This window comes from Camelus ferus, chromosome 22, assembly GCF_009834535.1.
Source record: "Camelus ferus isolate YT-003-E chromosome 22, BCGSAC_Cfer_1.0, whole genome shotgun sequence".
In the NCBI taxonomy this organism is placed as follows: domain Eukaryota; kingdom Metazoa; phylum Chordata; class Mammalia; order Artiodactyla; family Camelidae; genus Camelus; species Camelus ferus.
In genome coordinates, this window is record NC_045717.1 from 15270605 (window position 1) to 15291303 (window position 20699).

Consider the following 20699-nt stretch of genomic DNA (forward strand, 5'->3'; position numbering starts at 1 on the left):
CATATGCACTGTTAGCACCACAGGCCTGGGGTGTGACAGCCAGACTGTCTCCTCATTCACGGGTTTCCGGGTGGCCTTGGTTTCTCACAGTTACGATGTAGTCATGTGTGTGTGTCCCGTAAACACAGCATCTCCTGATGTCAGTGTTACTGTAGGATACGTTTTCAGAACAGGAATCTGAAGACCAAAGGATAAGTGCTGTGGGGAGGGTAGAGCTCAAGTGGTAGAGCACATGCTTAGCATGCACGAGGTCCTGGGTTCGATCCCTAGTACCTCCTCTAAAAATAAATAAACCTAATGACCTCCTCCCAAAAAACTAAAAATTAAAAAATAATACAATAATAAATAAAATACTTCTAAAATATTTTTTTAAAAACAAAGGATATGTGCTTTTTCAGTGTTAATCAGCATTTCAAAGCTCCCTCCAAAAAAGGCCACACCAATGCATACCCTATAAAGATATATGAGAAAAGGCTGGGGTGTTCCCTTTGTAATTTTTTTAATTGCAGTATAGTTGATGCATAATATTATGTAAGTTACAGGCATCTAATGTAGTGATTCACAATTTTTAAAGGTTAAACTCCATTTATAGGTATTATAAAATATTAGCTATATTCCCTGTGTTGTACAATATATCCGTGTGGCTTACCTTTGTAATTTAAGAGCTTTCATTGGAGAACAGTAAGTTCCAGGGTTTTTTACTGTGTTTTTTAAACTCTCCAGCACCTGGTTGGGTACCTGGTTTGTGATGGGCTCCCAGATGCTTGCTGTTGGATAAATAAAAGAACAGGAGAAAGATTGCCACGTGCCCCTCAGCAGCCCAGAGTCACACACGCACACGCAGATACATACTTGCCCTCGCGTGAACCCACACTCCCATGTGCGCGCGCACACACACACACACACAGACATGCATGTGCCCACATACACCCCTTCATTCAGCCGCATGTTCCAGCCTGAACCACTCCTGCCCCTCATTGTAATAAGGAAGCTGTAATGTAATAAGGATGTTCCTCTCCAGCCCCAGGAGTCAGGGTGTGATGAGGGACCTCTGGGGAGGGACGAGGTCCTCTTTGTCCCTCTCAGGCCACTCCTGAGCCCTGGCCGGGACCATGGGCCCTCGGGAGGAGCTCCTGGGTAAACCTGAGACAATCACAGAGTGTCTGTGCCGTGGAGGACCATGGAGGGCCCAGCAGAGAGAAAATTAATGAAGAGGGACTTGGAAAGATGTCAGGAAAGCCCCTGAGTGCCACGGGTCAGAGTCTAGGCTTTAACTGTGGATGCAGGGACTGGTTGAAGTCTTTAAACAACAGACCAGCTCAATCAACACAGCATTTGAAGGTAGCTGGGTGTGCGCGATGGAGCAGAGGGGAAGGGTTTCCTCACAGGTCACCGAGGGCAGGACAGGGGTCAGCACAGCGGGCTTCCAGGAATGGTGTTAAGGAGGGGTGGGGGGCAGGTGGTGGGTTGATCGTGGAGGGAGAATCAATAGGATTTGAAAACAGACGGACTAATATATGTATTTACATGTATGACTGAAACAGTATGCTGTACACCAGAGATTGACACCTTGTAACTAACTATACTTCAATAAATAAAAAAGAAAACAGAGGGATTGAAGGAGGAGGCCGTCCACTATTACTCTGGTTAGGAATGGTTAGGAGTGTGTGGGCCTTATTTATAAGGGTCAGGCAGTGCAGGTTCTCTCTGCCCAGGAGTGCCCAGCATTTATATCCGGTGCTTCTCGGAGGCCAAGTGAGGTCAGTAGAGAATTGGGTCTGTGAGCTGGAAGGTTAGCAACCAATAAAGGGGCACTTTTCCTTCTGTTATTTCAAAAAGAGCCCCATCATAACCCCGCGGGACTGAGTAGGTTGCAAGGCTTCCTTTGGGTGAGTTGGGGATCCCTGCGTGTGAGGTGAAGGTCCCTCGTCTCATAGGAAATTCCTGCAAGGATCTCTTGAGCTCCCTCAGTTTTCACTTGTGAATTTTTGACAGAGAAGGTTAGTCTGTTACATAGGAAACAAGAAAGGGACAAATAATTAATATGGATATGAAAGGATTACATTCAAATTTTAGTTGAACACTTAAGTCACTTAGGAGCTGTAGTTAGTATTGAGAGCCTGTTTCCAAGGAAACAGTTTAAACCTTGTTTTTCTAGAAAGTCAGAACTAAATGGATATCATATACCATAACCTCCTTCCCTGTTCCCTGCCTTCCATCCCCTCAGGAACTGCCCCCTAGCCTTCATTTCTCTGGAGCCGTAAATATTTCTTCCGTTCCCGAGGAAGCAAACAGAGCACAGATCCTGCAGGACCGCCCTCCTCTGACCTGAGCCTCATTCTGTAACCCCTGCAGCAGCCTCTTCCCGCCCTGCCTGCTTCTCACGCTGCCCTGGAACTAGCCAGTCAGGTCCTGCGCCACCGTACCCTGCGGCTGCTTTTGCAGAAGTTAACGGCGCTCCCCTGATGACCAAGCCCATGCTTTCACCCTTCTGTGACTACTTCTGGTTTTTCCTCACCCTACCTGGTAATTCTCTTCCTGTCTCCTCCCTTGCCTGTCCTTTAAATGTTGGTTTTCCAGCCCCGGGGTGGGGGTGGGGGTGGGGTGGGGGCGTGGCTTCTTCTCGTAGGTGTGGCTGCATGTACAGGTGGACACTTACAGATTTCCCAACACACATTTCATGCCGATGACTCATGTATACCGGTCTCCCACCCCAACTGGTCAGCTCAGCCCCGGCTCCCAGGAAGCAGCTGCTTCTCAGCCACCCAGACATCTGTGCTTAGCTGGGTCAGGGGCAAGGCTGACCCGTCTTTCCACCTGTTCGCCTGCTGCTCTGTGTGCTGCACCTGGGAGAAAGTGGCGCCTTCCAAGGCAAATGTGGGGGTCACCCAGCCTCTTCCTTTCTCTCACGCACGCCCACATCCCCGGGCCATGGATTCCGGGGCCTCTCTCTTTGACCACCCCAAAGCTGACCTGTATCCCCTTGGATGGCGGCAGCTCCCCCTACTGCCTCCCAAGCCCATTCAGCCCGGTGTGACAGCTTTTTCAAGTTGCAAAGCCAATTGTCTTGTTTCTCTGCTTGAAATCTCTCAGTTCATCTTTTCTGGCACCTCTGGGTCAGGCTTTTCCTCTCTGACTCTAAAGCAACAAACCCTCCCCGCAACACACACACAATAGACACAAACGGACACAACAGACTTGTTACTGAATCGAACTCAGGTCCACTTGCCCGATACGCAGTAGTCATTCTAATGACACCGGGTTGTGGTGAAGGAAAGTACAGGCTCCAGGCAAGGGAGTAGAAGACCAGCCTCAGATCCACTCCACTTTGGTCTTGGAGTGAGGAGTTCTTTTAAGGGAAGGAGCAAAGAGGCTGGAATTAATCGTGTTGTGACATTTCTTAATAGCAGTTTCGAGAATCAGAATGTCTCTGGTTTATGATTCTCTGGCCAGGTCGTCCATGGCTTGGGGGTCTGTTAGCTCATCTTGCCCTGGAGAAACAACCTGGGTTTGTACATTAATGACAACATCTAAATAGCAATTTTAGTACATTAACAACGTGATCAACAATTGCAATCCTACTCATCTGAGTGGTTGGTTAATGTTCAGTGAGCACAGGATTGAGGTCAGAGGGGACAAGAAAGGGGATAAAGTTTTGGATAGGGGGATCGATTGAAAACTCAGTGACAGAAATCAGTTTCTGTCGGGGGGACTCAGTCTCAGACACACATTAGCACAGCTTTGTCTGACACCAGGCTGCCAGCACCTTTCTTTGTACCCCTGCCTGTGCTAGTGTGAGCATCTGGAACGCGCCTCCTCACAGTGTCTGTTACCAGATAAAACAAAGACTTTCTTTCAGACGCAGTGCGGCTGCTAATGTTCTGCCGTGGCTGTTTCCGCTCCAACAGCAGACACTGATTCGGTCCCCTCTCTCTTATCCAGTGTTGAGCATTCGTGGCATTCAGGAGGAGGGCCCCCCCGACGATCAGCTCATGAGGCTGGATAACATGCTGTTGGCCGAGGGCGTGTGCAGGCCGGGGAAGCAAGGAAGAGGAGCAGCAGCGGCGGCGGCCAGCACAGCAACACCAGGTGGCTGTCCAAATGACAATGGCCTTGAGCACTCTGACTACAGGGCCAAGCTGTCCCAGATCCGACAGATTTACCACTCTGAGCTAGAGAAATATGAACAGGTGATCTTTCTGCATGGAAGAGTTTCTGTCATGTGAATGCGCATTTGTCAAAGCAAAACGTGGAGCACTAAACCGCCTTCCTTCTGTGGCGCAGACCGGGCAGTCCACACACTTGGTCTCATAGCAAAGGTGGCCAATTTTACTGGAAGCCCTTTGCCTTCACTTCTCAGTAGCCAGCCTGTGTGGGAGTCGCGGGCGGCGGGGAGCTGGTCCCACACAGAGCCCTGGGCCAGCCTGCTGTGTAGTCACTGGCTGGCATGTGTGTCCCCACCCCAGGCCTGCCGGGAGTTCACCACGCACGTCACCAACCTTCTCCGGGAGCAGAGCAGGATCAGGCCCATCTCGCCCAAGGAGATCGAGCGCATGGTAGGGGTCATCCACGGCAAGTTCAGCAGCATCCAGATGCAGCTGAAGCAGAGCACCTGCGAGGCCGTGATGACCCTGCGCTCCAGGCTCCTGGATGCCAGGTCAGGCCCCACCCCACCCACGACTGCAGGGTTGGCTCTTAGGAAGAGGAACCAAGTCGGTGCTGACCTGGGTTTACGGTCAGGGGGGGCCTCCGAGCCTGTCCAGGGGCTCTGGCCGCAGCTGCGGGTGTAGCCCCTCACACAGCCTTGGGAGATGGCTGAAGCGCTGACCACTGCTGTTACCACCTCTGGGGGTCAGGGATGCTACTGGCGGCCCAGTGTCTGAACACCGGCTGAGGCTCTGTCTTTGCAGGCGTAAGCGGCAGAATTTCAGCAAGCAAGCCACGGAAGTGCTGAATGAGTATTTTTACTCCCATTTGAGCAATCCTTACCCCAGCGAAGAAGCAAAAGAGGAGCTGGCCAGGAAGGGTGGCATCACGGTCTCCCAGGTGACAGTCCTTTCCTGCCCCGCCTCCCTGAACATGGAAGGGAAGGAGGGTTCAGCCCAGTGAGGAGGACACTCAGGGAAAGTTCATAAAATGTGTGGAGCTGGAGCCCGGTGTCCAGGCTTGGAGTCGCCTGGCTGCGCCCAGATCCTGGGTCTATTGTATGAATGTGGGTCTCAGACAGGAAGCCACGCCCACCAGGTGAAGGGACTCCCAGAAGCTATGAGCGTGGACTGTGAGGTCCCTGAGGTGACACCACCGAGTGTGGCATCTGGTACTCAGTGAATTGTGGTCTTTAGGATTTACTATCATTCTTGCATCTGAGGGTGCGCTGTGTTGCATAAGAGGGATCGGGTATAAACTTGGGAGAAGGAAAAAAACTTGGAGCAAAATCAGGACTTAAAGTGATAGACCAGCTCTCGCGCTCAAGTACCAATTCAGTTATACTGGGGTAAGTTCAGGCGTGTGCATCGCCTGCTTGTTACTCAGCTAGTCTCCCTAGAGACCAGAGGGAATGGCCGGTGGCTCGGAGCTACAGCTGGTGGAGAGGCCATCCCACTCCTGTACAAGGTGCCCATGCTGGGACATGCAGGGCAGGTGACATCTGGCTCCAGTTGGGGAATGGTGGTGCAGATTGGAGAAGGAACCCGGACAACCTTGGACAGCCTCGGGCAACCTTGGTCATCTGGATTGCCTCCCTTCTCACTGGAACTGGGGTGAGGGATGCAGAGCTAAGGCAAGAGTCCAGGAAACCTTTCATAAGGTTTTAAAGTGAGAATGGTAAGCTCAGGCAGCCCGCAAGTGAGAGGCAGGACCAGGCAACACCCACAGGGCAGCGGGAATGGGCAGAGTGGGGGCCAGGTGTGCAGCACCCCCTCTGGTGGCAGGGAGGGCTGGAGCATGCGCTGGCTCACTGAATGTCACCACCCACCTGGAGGCAGCCACCTCCTTCTGCTGTGCAGTTGGAGGGGCTGAGTTTCCAGCCCTGTCCGACTGCCTCCAGAGCCTGTGCCGTCAGCCAGCACCCTCTGCCCCGTCTGTGCCAAGTCCAGCAGTGACCTGGGGACAAGGGCACTCGGGAGCCCCGCAGGGTCATGCAGACAGCAAAGCCTCACAGGTGTCCCAGTTACATCGGACCTCACTCACCCGAGGACTGCAGTGGTGACCTCAGCACCTTGGCCGGAGCTGCAGGGAGGGCTGCACCTCTGGGGCTCCGAGAGCTGAAGGAAGCTTGTTCCCACCACGAGCAGTTGTCTGAAAATGGCCAGATTCACTTCAGGGCCTGCCGCCTCCTGAGAGCAGATGGGTCTTGTGTCTAGACTTCATCTGAGGAGAGGGTTCATTGCAGACAAAAGTTTGAAAAGCACCAGCCACATTGCAGGGGCTCCCACTCACCAGAGACCTCCACCCACAACCCACCAGCAGCAGAATTCTACGCTCAGATCCCCACCCCACTTTGGTGGGTCTGCCAGCGCAAAATAGCTGACAGTCTGCGGAGAGAGGGCCCCGAATTCATGGTAGGATGTTGTGCAGGCTGTGAGGTTCACCTGAGAAGGTAGTGGGGAGGGAGAGCACCGTAAGGGCAGAGGGTGTTGGAGATGGGGCCACAGACGTTTTCAGGACAGAATCAGTGCAGCTCCAGGCTAAGGAGGCCTGAGGGGGAAAAGGGCAGGAGAGCTGAGCCTAAGCACGCAGTGATGGGAGCAAACTCAGACGTCTTCAGCTGGCTCAGCCAAAGGGGCCAGAGGGACCGGAGAGGGAGTGGCTGGTGGCTCGGAGCTACAGCTGGCGGAGAGGCCATCCCAGTCCTGTATGAGGTGCCGGTGCTGGGACATGCCCCATGGAGAGGGCAGACCTGGCCCGGACCACATCCCCCGTGGCCGCCCTCCCTCACCCATATGGGAAGTTTGTCCTTGGTTCCTCTAAAACCCCACTTGAATTCAACATGGAACACTGCTCGCTGCCATTCTTCTGCAAACTTAGTTCCACGAAGACTTGTCAGCACGTTCCTCAGAGACAAGTGGGAGCCAAGTGCTTACCTGGCTTGGTTAAGGAAAGTTGCCCTCACACCCGGGGCGGGAGGGAAGGGACGCCGAGGCGTGGAGCAGGGAGCGCACACCGGGGCTTTTCCTTTTCGTGGTTGACACTGAGAGGATTATGGCGGGACGTTAAAGAAACTCATTTTTAAAGGAGAAAAGGTCATCGACAGTCCTGTGGCTGTAACTGAGCTGTTTATTTCTGTTTATTAAAATGCACACTCATCTCACCGCAGGGCCAGGTGCCTGACTTTGGGAGGCTGCACATCTCCATGCTCATAGGAGGGCACTGCCCAGGGTCTCACCCAGCCGATTCTGCCCCCAGGGAACGCTTGCCTTGTCACGATTCTTGGGGGACGTGAGGGCGCTACTGGCATCTGGTGGGTGGAAGCCAGGGATGCTGCTCCGCACCCTTAGCAAGGAGCTCCCCAGCAGCCCCCCACCCCAGAGAGTGACCCGCAGGGAGAAGCCCTGCACTGGAGGTCTCGGTGCAGGTGTGGAGTCAGAGCAGGGCTCGGACCCGCTTGGCTCTGGGCGAGCTCCTTGCTCACTGGATGGGGGGCTGTGTGTCCCTGCAGCTGCCTCCCAGCTGGCTTTGAGGACCAAACACAGGGGCTCGGTTCAGTGCTCAGCACCTTCCCCTGCCCTGTCAGATGGTCCTTGTCCTTTGATAAGTTTTGGATTCAGCTGTATCCTTTGCTTAAGCTGAATTCCCAGAAATGGGGTTGCTAATGTGTGTCTCTCGGGCACTTACTTTGCCTCAGGAGGAATCCAGAATTCAGTCTGTTCCTGTCCCTGCAGTGAGCGCACACTCATCTATCCGAGCGTGTCCCCCACACGCCTGTATTCCCTCCAGCTCCTCCCTGGGCCCAGGTTCCAGCAGCATCTGGTTCTCAGGCAGTGTGTCTCCTCCGGCTCCTACAAGTCACACCAGCTCCGGGGTGTCCCCAGCCCACTGCAAGCATTTCTCTGAGCCCACGATTCCATCAGCGCGCCACCTTCTTTCTCAGTCCCATCCTCTCACCCGACCCCAGGGCCACACAGTCTCCCTCAGCAGTGTTCCCCCTGGGCGGTGGAAGCCTCAAGTGCATCCACATCGTGTCTCATCACTAGGTCAGCTCGTCCAGTGACTTCTGTCTCTGTGTGTCCATAGGTCTCCAACTGGTTTGGCAACAAAAGAATCCGATATAAAAAGAACATGGGGAAGTTTCAAGAAGAGGCTACCATTTACACAGCTAAGACGGCAGTGGACAGCCCCAAAGTCAGGGGCCTGGGGAGCCAGGCCAGCTGCCCCTCGATGCCCAGCTCCAGTAAGTGAGGTCACTCAGCCCAGCAACAGTCGCTCACGCGCAGCCAGGCCCACTGAGCTGCATTTGGGGAAGCAGTGAGGGGGCCACACAGCCCCTTCCAGACAGGTCACTGCCTACACCTCTTTCCTCTGTTTATGCTGTGGGGTTCCTGTTCCCACGGGTGATTATCCTGATCACGTCCCTGCGGGCTGTGCGGGTGCTGTGGGGACAGAAACTTCAATACCAAGGAGAAGGGAAAGGCCTGCGGGAGGGGTGGGGGACCATGGGCGTCACATTCCTGGCCCCTTCCTGGCTGGGGGGCTGGCAGAGCCCACCTGAGGAGTTGTTGTGGCCCCCAGGGCAATTTGTCCTGATCTCTCCCATCCCTTCCAGGTGCTTCTGGTCCCTTTCCACTGACCAGCTCCGGGGGCGCACTTACCGCCCTGCAGACACTGGCCTCTCTCCGGCCCGCCCCTGGGGTAGGCGGCCTTCTGTCCCAGGTGAGTCTCGGGCACAATCCCAAGGACACCTGTGGCGTCCCCGCCTCAGTGACAGGGCGCACTTGGGGCCCACCCAGGTGGGTGGTCGGTCCTTGAAACTGGCCATCTCAGCCGCATCTCAGTCTCCCCAGGCTCCCCTGAAGGTCCTGGCAACAAGGTGAGCCCATGGGGCACTCAGTCCATCTTGGGGATGAATGCAGGCGGCGGAGCCCCCTCAGGGAGCACTGCTCTGTGGGGCCCGCTCGGCAAGGACCCCGTGCCTTCACCCCTCAGGACGCAATAACTTGAGGCAGCCGCTGAGGTCTTTGCCTTTTGGGAAGGATCCCTCCCTCCCCAAGGGTGTCTGTACTGCTCAGGGAGGCCAGGGGTGGGCAGACGAGGCCCTGACTGTCTGAAGGTGCAGCCCCATTGGGCTCAGACCCTCCACCATGTTCATGCTGTGGCCTAAGGAAGAGCAGAGCTCTCAAGATCACACAGAGGGTGTGGTGCCCAGGCGCCTTGAGCAGCCAGCTCAGGAGCTGCCCCTAGAGTGTGAGCTGGGAAGGGGAACAGCCCTGCTCTCATGGGCTGCAAACAGGACTTGCCTTGGAGCAGTCGGCCCGAGAAGAGCCATTGTCAGTGGTGGTTTCCATGGGCAGTGGGTTGGGGGCTCCTATGGACAAACATCTCAGGATCACATGTGCCAAATATGTCCCTGCAACTGCAGGCGGAGCCCCCATGCCCGGCGGCCCTGGCCCTGCCCTCCTGACCACCCAGCCAGACCCGCGTCCTGCCGGGTTCCTGAGCCTCTTCCCACTCACCGAGTCTCACCACGATGTTTTGGGGACCATAGTCAGCTCCAGGCCCTGTGTGTGCCACATCAGTCCCTTGCCAGATCCCTGCCTGCAGAGGCCAGTGTCCTGCCAAGGAAGCACGGCCATGTGCAAGGCCAGCTGTGACCCAGGACTGACCCCTTGGTCCCTCCCCCGTCTCCTGGCCCCTCTTCTCTGCTCTCAGCACGTTCTAAGCCTTCTCGGGGATGGGTCGTCAGTCTCCTGGCCCTCCTCCGACTCTGTTTCTGTCTTTTCAGGCCAGGGGCGGCTGGCGGGGGAAGCGAAGGTCGACCGCTTCACTTGTTGGAGACCCCAGCAGTGTCACCCCAGATGCATCTAATTAAATGTTGGGACAAGCAGAAAAGGGGACGGTGTGACCTGCCGTGGTTCTCTGTCCTTCATATTACCTCAGAAGACCCAGGACTGACTCCAGACGGTGCTCCCGGGCCAGTGGCAGGCGACAATGATGCCATCTTCTGCTTGTCAGCTGGGATTTGAAATGGGCGGAGACACTGCTCCTTCTCCTAACTCCATTTGGCTTTTTTTAATAGTAATTTTATGGTTAAGACTATGAGTTGTTTCCTCTAGGACTTGGCACAAATTCTCCCATTAAATTTTGGACTGATTTTAAGTTTGATGTCATTCACACCCGGATTTGTTCCTGGTGACGGCTGACCGCCAGGCGCAGGGCCTCAGCGGCGCAACTGTGAGAGTTGAGATTTTGTTGGCTCACTTGTCCCTTCCTGCACCTCCCCACCCAGACGCTGCCTTCCCACACTCCCTCTGTTGTGTCATTTCACAAGGTTGTGACCTGAGTCTGTGCTAAGCTCAGAATTCTACTGGGATTTGGTTTGCACCCCTCCCCTCCTTTTTTTCTGTTAATACAAGTTCTACCATTTTCAGCTGAAATGTCATTGAACAGAATAAACTTCGCAAGACCTTTCCCGCACCTGTACTCTTGAAGTCCTGCTGGCTCGAGGCTCGGCTCTCAGTGTCCCTCTCTGTCCCCTCGCCCAGTTCCTCCTCTGCTTCAGCCTTCAGGTTGGACCTCCCCTTGTAAGGAATGAAGACAGTAGAGCTGGGCTGCTGGGAGAATTGAATAAGCCCGGGCTCAGGGCGGCTCGGGGCCTGTCAGCGTCACCACGGCCCTAACCCCACACTGCCAGCTGCCACCCTGACCAGCATCAGAGCTTCTGCCCAGAGTGTTTGGTCTCTGGACACAGAGTAATCTGACTCCGTGCACCTCCACACCAGCTCACCCCCAGATCCCGGCCAGCTGAATCATCTCCGTTCTCCCAGTTCTTGGCCTCAAGGCCTCCCAGGCCTGAGAGATCCCTCCATCCTGCCTCCAACCCCTGCGCGTGCCACCACCGTGGTGCTGATAGTGTGAGGGTTGCGGAGGGGAAACGAGGCACAGGAGTGAGGGTCTGCCAGGTCACAGCCATGCAGCATGACGGAAGACCGGCCTGCACCCAGAAAGGCTGAGCGTGGTCGTCTCCTGGGATCAGAGGAGCTCGGCCCCGCTGCTGGGTCCCTGGACTCCAGCCCCTGCGGCTCCCATCCGCCTCTGGGCAGCAGCTGGCTGCTCTCACCTGGCCTGTTACCACACTGTCCTCCGTTTCTGTGGCTTTTAAGAGCCACTGGAGGGGAGATGGACTGTGTGTACTGGAGATGATGATGCTGGGGCGGTCCCAAGGGAAACAGCCAAAGCAGCAACTCATGGGTCCCAGGTGTCCCAAGAGCCTCCTGTTCACTCGCGCCCTTGGCATGTATGCAGCTGCTGGTCCACTTGGCCTCCAGCTTCTAGCTGTTTGTCTTGGAGGATTTTTTGGTTTGGTTTGATTTGGTTTGGTTTTGTTGGGGGTATGGGTAATTAGGTTTATGTATTTATTTTTAGAGGAGGTACTGGGGATTGAACCTAGGACCTTGTGCATGCTAAGCATGCGCTCTAACACTTGAGCTATACCGTCCCCCCAAGAGGGTTTTAATTTCAGGAAACTCCCAAGGGCAAATGCTGCCCATAAAGTCACACTCTACTAACACTTCATATTGCACCATTCAAAAAATGCCTAAATGTGTCCACAAAGCAGTAATCGAGCTATTAAGGATTACAGGAGCACAGAGGAAGTGCATGATTGGGGGTTTTACCAGAGAAGAGGCCCACAAAAGAGAACTCTGGAGACCAGGGCACAGGGAGATGAGGGTGACAGTGGAACGAGAGGTCCAGCCGTTGTCTCCCCACCACTTTCCACCAGGGGTCGCCATGGCTCTGCAGAGAGTACAGAGCTGGAAGCCTGGAAGACCTGCCTCTCTTGGGCTGGGGACCCAAGGATATAAGACCTTATAGCTGTGGGGTCGAAGGGCTGATCCATATAAAGGGCCGGGCTCTGAGCAGGAAATAAGACCTCCAAGTTTACTATTATACTCAACATGTCAGACATCCCCCAACCCTGGACCCGGGCACCCTCCCCCATATTTGCATATATGTTTGTCGTTTGCATATACTATGCACGACTTACTTTATTTGAATGAAATATGTGTGGGATTTGCATACCTTTGCATGCCATTAGTGTTGCTATTCGTAGACTTGTCCTGCTTTTGTAAGCCTGTTTGATGGGAGACAGACTAGGGATCCAGGTCCTGGGCCACCTCTGAGAGGTTAAGCTCCCCCTCCCCCAGGTTCCATGAAATGGCATCTCCACTCACATGGTCAGGAGCCCCTGGAAGGCACACTCTGTCTGCTTAGGGTCCACAGATTCACTGATGCAAAAGTCACCATAACTTGGGCAGGGTTCTAAGCAAACAGATGCAAGACAATAGTTTCAAGTAAAGGGGGCTACCCCAAGGGAGGTTTAAAGGCAAGTTCCAGTTCATCGGGGCTGGGTCAGGCCTGAGAATCTGCATTTTTACCAGCTCCCAGATGAGGCTAGTTCTGGCCAGGTGTCTTGTTGGGAGAGCTGCTAATATTCTCGCTAATCCACACATCTTTGTTTGTTTTTTTGAGGGGGTTAATTTGGTTTATTCATTTATTTATTTTTAGAGGAGGTACTGGGGATTGAACCCAGGACCTTGCGCATGCTAAGCATGCCCTCTATCACCTGAGTTATACCCTCCCCCTGGATGGCACTTTCTATCTCAAAATGCACATCCAAACTTGGAGGAGCCTGAGGACCTGAATTTTAAAGTAAATCACACAGGAGCAGCTCTGACAGGCCTCACCCTGGCCCAAGATCGTAACTGATTCCCACTAGAATCGCCAGTGGACACCAAAATCAGCAAGGGGAAGTTTGAGGGAGTTAGTGCTATCCTTGCTAGACTCCCTCAACCAGAGCACTGGGGAAACTGAGGCACGGGAGCTAGCCCTGGGGACGTGTGTGCAGGCCATATCCCCCACATTCAGGACTCCCCAGCCTCCTACCCTGCACATCCACGTGGAGCCCTCACAGGCCCTGAAAGCCTCTTCTCCCAACACTGGTCCAGCTGCCCTACCAGGGCCTCCGCACACCAGGGAGACCTGTCAAGAGAGGCTGGACCCCTGCCTGAGCCCAAGTTCAAATCCTGCCTCTACCTCCCATGAGCTGTCCTCCCTGAGCCTCAGTTCTTCCCCCTGTGAAGTGGAAATATATGTAGCTCCTGCCTCCTAAGACTTGGTGGGAATCACGTGAGTACAGAGGACCCAAATTACTGAGGATGGTGTACATGTTCCCAGAGAGTCTAGGTTTATCTTGTCCCCATTCTGCCAAGAGGGACACTGAGACAGGAAGACAGGAGGGCAGTGGTCTGACCAAGGACAGCCTGGCTCAGGCTGCCACAATTTCTATGAGCCTCTGTAAGGGCCAGAGGGTAGACTTGAGGGTGGACTGGCCCATCTCCCTGCCTGTTCTCCACTGGGCCACCAGGGGGCAATCTGACAACTTGAATGCAATCCAGGACTGTTTACTTACCAGGCCATGGTTTCACCTCCCTCTCAAAATCCAATTACCTTTTCCTCCCATAGGAAGTCTGTCTTTGACGTCAGTTCCCTCTTCACTGGCCCCCTCACTACCCCTCCCATAAATACATTCCCACCCCAGGGCCTTTGCATTGACTGTTCCTTCTGCCTGAGCACCCTCTTCCCTTCTTTGCCAGGCTAACTATTCTATCCCTTCCTTCACCTCTGCTCCCATCCAGCTCCCCCACAACCGCTCTCCCCACGCACTGACCCTCAGAGTTCCCTACTGTCCCCTCCCCAGCTTTCTTCTCCCTCTAGTCGCTCCCTCCTCACTGGCCAGCCAGTGTTCAAGGGATAGGAGCACGTGAGGTCCCAAGGGCGTTTTGGTTTCTCCTGCCTGGCACCTTGTTCTCTTCTGGAATAGAGATGGGGCAGCTGCGGGCGTGGCTCCGGTTAATCTTGCTTTGGTGCATCACCAAGCCCCACCCAGGATCTGCCCCTCTCTGGTCCTCAGTCTTACTCCTGCCTGGCTGATGGGGATTTTTGGGACCAAAGTGAGTCCTGGGGAGGGTTGAGAGGTGAGGAGACCTGCGGTCCTGAGGAAGGGAGGTCTGCGACCTCATTCACCCCACGTTGGCTGTTCGTCAAAGTCCCCCAAAGCTTCTGGCTTAATTTCGCCATCTCTCCTGGGACGGGGCAGAATCAGGAGACCAGGCAGCCACGTATTCTCGGTCCTTCTGGACCCTACCTCTCACCTGACCCATCCACTTCCTGGAACCTCCGAGCGACACTCAGATTCTTGACCCTTTCTACAGCCCTTCTCCTCATCTGGCCCCTCCCCAGCCCTGGCTCCACCCCTTAGGGACTTCGGTCACGCCCCCGATTCTGGTCCCGCCCCCTCCCCTGAAACTCCTGCACTTGCACCTGCCAGTTCCAGTGAGGCCCCAAACCCTAGTAAACCCTAGGAAAGATGTTTGTTTCCCGAGACTCCAGGAGGCATTTCAGGACCAGCCACCCCAGAGCCCTAGGGGAAGTCTGGAGGCCCTCAGACTCAAGTGGAGAAATTGAGCCCCTGATTTAGGTGCTTTGGGGGGTTTTAATCTCCCCCATCCAGTACCACTGCAAAGCCCTGATGGGTGGCAGTTGCTGAGGGAGGGGAGTTGGGGCTGCCTGGGACAGCCCAGCTGCAACCCCTGCCCCTCTCTTGCATGTTACTGAGGGTCATGATTGCCGTTACTGAGCATCTACTGCACCAAGACCTGAAGACGCAGAGGCTGTTGTCAGTTCCATCCCACGCTAGGGAAACTGAGGCCATGGGGCTACTGGGGGAAGGGCCTGGGTTTGACACAAGAGGCTGAATTTTGTGCTCAGAGGTCTCTGTGGTGACCCAGCAAGGGTTCACTTCAAACCCCTGCCCCCACTGACAGGGATCATGAGAACTGTGGAGGGTGTGTGAGCAGGGGCGTGACCAGAGCCTGTGAGATGCCCAGGACTCTCAGGCCGGCCCCTGTGGCTCAGGTTGCACCCCCTGCTTTGGCCTCCAGGGGCCGCCCCAGCCCCAAAGACAAGGTCACCAGGCTCCTCTCCTGGTGCTAGCAGGAGATGGATCCTACTTCCAGAATCTGCCCCTGCTACCCCAGAATGCCAAGTAAACCCCCTAAGCCTCAGTTTCCCCATCTGTAAAGAGAGCAATGATAGGAACAGCCTCACTGGGAGGGGTCAGTGAAGAGATGCCTGTAAAGTGCTCCAGCATCCAGTATGTGCTCAATGGATGTGTAAGCCACCTGCCCAGCCTGTGGCTCAGGCAGGTACACAGACAGATCAGTGCTGAAATGTGGCCATGGGGGAAAGGAGAACATTCTGGGAAGAGACACTTGGGTCCACTCAGAACACCCTGAATCCAAAGTTCATGGAAAAGGTCTAAAGACCCAGGAGAGGGCTGGACCCACAGAGGGGTGTGGGGTGAGGGGAGCCTAGGCTTTAGTGACCTCCCCTCCATGTTCTTAAGGAAGCCAGAGCTTTCTGTGGGAAATGGGTCCAATTATAGGCTCCTAGCTTCCAGGTATGACAGCTGTGAAGTGGTGAGCTCCCCGTGGCTAGGGGCATGCAAGCAGACAAGAAGTCTCCAACAGCATCTGGGCCAGGGCCCAAGCCAAGAGGCCTAATTCTCCAAGGACTTATTAGGAGGCAGGTCACAGCCTGACTACAGGAGACCAAGGGTGGCACCACTCAGCAGCTGGATCTCCTGGTCAGAGACAGCAGGTTCCAAGCAGCTAGAGAATGAACATTCCTCCACTCCAGGCGCCGGGCAGGCCACTCCTGCCTGGTAAAACGTAAGTTGGGCCTGGCCCCGTGGACTGCGTGTTTTTCCAGTGGCTTCTTCAGCCACAGCCCGACCACAACCTAGATTCCGTCGGGTCGGCCATTTCCAAGTGTTTGTGTTCAGCTGGGCCAGACGGCGGGCCTTTGGCCTTGGCCTCCCAGAAGGTCTGGAGAAGCACCCCCAGCCTCCTGCTCAGACATCCCTCTGCTTAGAAGCCGCTCATTAAAACTACTCAGCAGCCAATGACAAAGAATAAGGGAGAGACATGATCTCGCTGAGGAGGCCCAGGAGAGCTTGTGTGTCCCATAAGCAGAGACCTTCCTCCTGGGCCGGGACCCCAGATATAAAGACACGACCCTTGGCAAAGCTGACTTCTTGGAGCCCCAATAAATGCTGACCTTCAAATTTTAGGGTCAACTTGGGACCAGGTCAGCAGCCACAATTGCACATCAGAAGCCATGGGTGCTTGTGAACAGCCTTGCTTCCATGCGGAACCCTGGGCAAGCTATTTCTCTCTCTCAGCCTTGCTTTCCCCAGCTGTAAGCTAGAGATAATAATAGAACCTACCTAAAAGGTTGTTGACAGGATCCAACCCAATGCCTAGCAGGTGCTTCACAAACCTGAGGCCTCTTCTATGCCTCCAGGGTCTGGCTCTTCCTCCTGCATCGGACCAAAAGCTCCTTGAGGGGAGAGTCTGGGCTCTCCAGAGGAGATAGTGAATTGGAGTTAATCTGACGGTGTCTCTCCCCTGCTCAAAATTCTCACAGACAGAAAGTCAATCCTAAAACCAACATTCAAGACCTTTGGACATCTAATTTTGAATTGGCAAACTCCTATTCACTCTTCAAAGCCTGTATCAAATGTCCTCTCTGCCAGAAAGCCTTTGTGGAACTTCCTCTGGATTTTTTCAGCCACTGGCCCTCCTGCTGGTCCAAGCCTGATCTCACAGGCTGAGGTATCTGGGCCTGGCTCTGCCTCTCTCTTCAGAAGGGGGCTCCGGGCTGAGTCTGGGCAGGATGGAGGGTATCTGAACCCACAGATCTACATGGAGACATCACATGAGAGCCCATGTGTGGCCATCTGTGTGTTTGTGTCCCTGTCCCTGTGCAGGGCCCCCGGGAGGGGCAGTCAGGCCAACTCCCCCTAGACCACCCGAGACAGCGGCATCTTTTCGAGACAAGGAGCATGGGCTGAGCAGTGCCCCCTGTGAGGAAGCCTGGCTTGGCTGGAAGCTCATTTGTCCACAGACCCTCTGCCTGGAAGAACTGGGGATGTGAGCAGCTGGCCTCCGCCTCTGCCTCCACCACGCTGGCACTATGTTTTGTGACCCACCATTATGGCTCAGCTCCATCTGGGATGAAGGAGGGGCTGGGGCCCAGGGGAGGGCCTCCCCCCACTGCCTTTATGGAAACCCCGCCAGGCAGCCTTCGAGGACATACCTGAGGTTTGGCAGCACCCAGCCAGCCAGCCCCCAGGGCTGAGTCAGCAGGAAGGGATTCAGGACTTCCCAGGAAAAGCAGCTGGGACCTCGAGGGGCCCCCAACCCCCAGCCCACGCCCTCCCCAGGGCTGCTGGAGGGTGGGAGGTGCCACATGCACCTGGCTGCACCCGGTCTCCTTTGAGGGACTGAATTGTGAGGGTTTGAGGCAGGTTAGAATCGGCCCTGACTTGGGTGGTCAGGGCGTTTGCAGGCCAGAGTGTCCCCAAGTAGGGGGTGACAACGAGTGACTATAGGTGTTGATGCCCTGCTGTGCACAGGTGCTCTCGGCTGCCCACGCCCCCTCAGGACCCTGCCGTAGGCCTGTGTGTCAGTGCGACAGTGTCTGCCCAGGCAGCTGTGAGGGGTGGGACAGCATCTGGACAGGCTGTCGCATCCAGGGTGACCAGCAAATCCAGCTGCATGCACTTTGAAGGGATGACTTGTCGGGGGCTGCAATTAAGAGGCAGTGCAGCCCAATAAGTGACAAGAAGGTGGCCTGTGGTGTGGGAGGGAGTGTTGACCAGGGATGACAGGGACAGTGCGTCACCAGGGCAGTGTGACCGCGGGACCCATGGTGAAGACACTGGACTCCGTGTGTCACATCCGCTTGGCTGCACAGTGGCTGTGACCCTGGGGAGGGCAGTGGATGTTTCCCTGCATCCATCCCAAAATATCGGTGTCTGTTGCTCCCCTATCCCTGGGGTCTCCTCCCTCCTGCCTGCCCAGACCCATCACCCTAGGCCTTGGGGTCTGGCCTCAGCTCCTGCCGTGGGAGGGGTCAGGCAGCAGGACATCAGCGTTCAGCTGGCCAGCTCTTTCTCCGCTGGCACCCCGCCTCTGTTTCCACTATTAAAATGCAAGCATTCCCCCCACCCTACTGAAGCCAGGTCTCTCCGCCAGGCTGGCTCCAGTCTTTGGGGTCTGCGCCTGGGTCATACCCAACTCTGAGGGCTGATGAGGGAGACAGACGGGGCCGGGGAAGTGGTGGGTGGCCGCGCCAGGGCCACGAGGCCCCGATGGAGGAGCCAGCAACGTTCAGCCAGGACAGGAGGCAGCTGGAGGAGAGGGGGCGCTGGGCTGCCGGTTTGGACCCTGCAAGAGCTGCCATGTGGGAGGGAGCAGACCCTAGTTCCATAAAAGAAATAGTTTCCAACAAGCTGAATCCAGCAGAGGAGTCTTTGTTATGAGAAATTGTGTGACTTATCCCTGCTCCAGCACCTTCTGTGGCTCCCAATCACCCACTGGAGACTCTTCAGCTCCTCGCTGGCATTCAAGGCCCTGTTCATCTCCCCTATATGTTTCCCTTCTGCTGCTGCTCTTTGTGCCTGCTTGAAGTTTCCCTCCTCAGCCTTACCTATACATTTCCAGCTGCCTGGTATGCCCTTCCTACTTTGCCAACCTGGCAAACTCCTACACATCCTTCAAGACCCCATGCCTATATCCCCTTCTCTGGGAAACACTGTCCTTCCCTTCAGTACATGGTGTCTCCATTTGCTGTGTGACCCTGGGCAAGTCCCTTCAGCTATGAAATGGATGTGTGTATGTGTGAAAAATCATCCTCCCTAAAAGCATATTTGGGCCCCAAGACAATAAATATACATTAAATGCCCTCAAACTGAGTTAGGTTTTGGCGGGAGACAGAGAAGTCTTTGTATCCAGTCAGTGCTCAATGCGTGTTCATTTTTATCTTCCTCCTCTTGGATTCTGTGGGTTGAAGATGCTCTTGATTTTAGCACTGTTCCAAGATTTTTCTCCCACTCACAGTACTAGGAATTTTAAGAACCCCTGGTTCTAAAATTATAAGTCTAAAATGCCGTGGGCGAGACCAAGGGCCTCCTTATGCCCTGAGCTGACCCTAGGGTGGCTGGAGCTGGGGTCTCCAGGGGGGGCCACATGCCCCCCATGCCCAAGGCTGATGGGGTATGGTCTGGCAGCCACAATTTTGGAGGGAGAGCAATGGATTTACCAGGAGGCCAACGCCCCAGGAGGGAGGGGGCGGGACTCCTGGCTCAGAGGCTAGAACGGGGTCACAAGGCAGCATCCAGAAGCATCAGGCTGTCAGCTCAGAGTCGTGGCTTCCTTCTCTTGGAGACTCAGTTTCTTCATCTGAATATTGGGGCCAAGTGCTGCCCTCTTGAAGAGTCATCAGCAGGGATGGGGAGTCACTGGGGCAACAGCCCCTGCCCTGTGCCAAACATTTTCTTGGGCTGTGCCCTCTGCTTGGAACAGTCTCCCTGGCCCACTTCCCTCTAGGAGTCCCTTCTCACGCCTCGTCAAACCACAGCAGTTGAGGAGGGGGCTTGCAGATAACACCCATCACCCCTGCTCTGCCCTAGGGAACCAGGGTGCCAGCAGCCTGCCCCAAATTCAGCCGCCCTAGACCTGGCAGTGGCCACGGCCCCAACACTCTCTCAATGAAAGGTATTTGGCAGCAGGGCTTGACACCTCATCACACTCAGCCTAGAAGCCAGCCTCTCCTACTGGCTGCAGGGGGAAGCCCCCCCCCCCACGCACACCCCCTCCGACTCCTGTGGCTCCTCAGGACCCCAGTAGGCAGGCCCAGGGTCTGCACGGCCTTGGTGGGGGCCTACCTCTCTGAGCCTCCCTGTCAGCTTGGGGTAGACACAGTAAGTCTGGATAAATACTCATGTCCCTGGCTCCCAGGGGCCTCAAAGCTTTCTTCCCTCTCTTGTCCAACACGGCCTATCCAAGGAGAGACTGGGGTGCCGGCACCCGGGGCTTCCAAACCTTGACTCCAAGCAGAGCCCTGAGGGCCACCCTCATAGATGGGTTGGTACCCTCGGGTTTGCCAGATTCTCCCAGACCCTCCAGACCCTTAATGCTGCCGCCTAGGCAGGGGAAGGTGTTCCCATGAAAGTCATGGCCTGAGTAAAGGCGTGAGGGCTGGAGAGGTTGGAGGTTGTCCACTGGAGAGTTCTTCCGATGGGCAGAGCATGAACCCCACAGGCATGTCGGGGTCTGTCTGTGAGCCACTCTCCCCACCAAGGCCTTCTCTGGGCCACCATTGTTGGCACAGAGCTGAAACTTAATGCTGTCCTCTAAATGCTGAGCAGGTACATGGTAAGGTGGACGGGAGGGCTAGGGGTGGGCAGGCGAGCGGGCAGGGCAGATAGCTGGTAGCAGGGGAAGTAGGCGGGCAGGTAGGTTAGCAGGAGGCCTGAGCATGCGCTGGGCTAAGGGAACACCCCGCACTTCAAATCCTTGCCATCACCCTCTCCCCAGGGCAATCAGCCAAGCACCATGCTGCCCACCTCAGGCCCCCAG

The 20699-nt window shown here is 55.3% G+C and overlaps 1 protein-coding gene across 4 annotated transcripts in view; it reads left to right on the forward strand.

The window, feature by feature from the left end:
* Positions 1-10621, forward strand: part of PBX4 (PBX homeobox 4) — a 37619-nt gene extending 26998 nt beyond the window's left edge. For 2 of the 4 annotated variants that reach the window (XM_032465157.1, XM_032465158.1), the window contains 6 exons: positions 3943-4190; positions 4467-4657; positions 4911-5046; positions 8233-8389; positions 8762-8868; positions 9938-10621. In XM_032465157.1, the coding sequence (XP_032321048.1) occupies positions 3943-4190; positions 4467-4657; positions 4911-5046; positions 8233-8389; positions 8762-8868; positions 9938-10024 (926 nt within the window). In that variant the 3' untranslated portion in view covers positions 10025-10621. Of the gene's footprint in view, positions 1-2426; positions 2527-3942; positions 4191-4466; positions 5047-8232; positions 8390-8761; positions 8869-9937 lie in introns of those variants that run through there. The other 2 variants (XM_032465159.1, XM_032465160.1) reach the window with 2 other exon arrangements.
* Positions 10622-20699: the final 10078 nt, after the last annotated feature.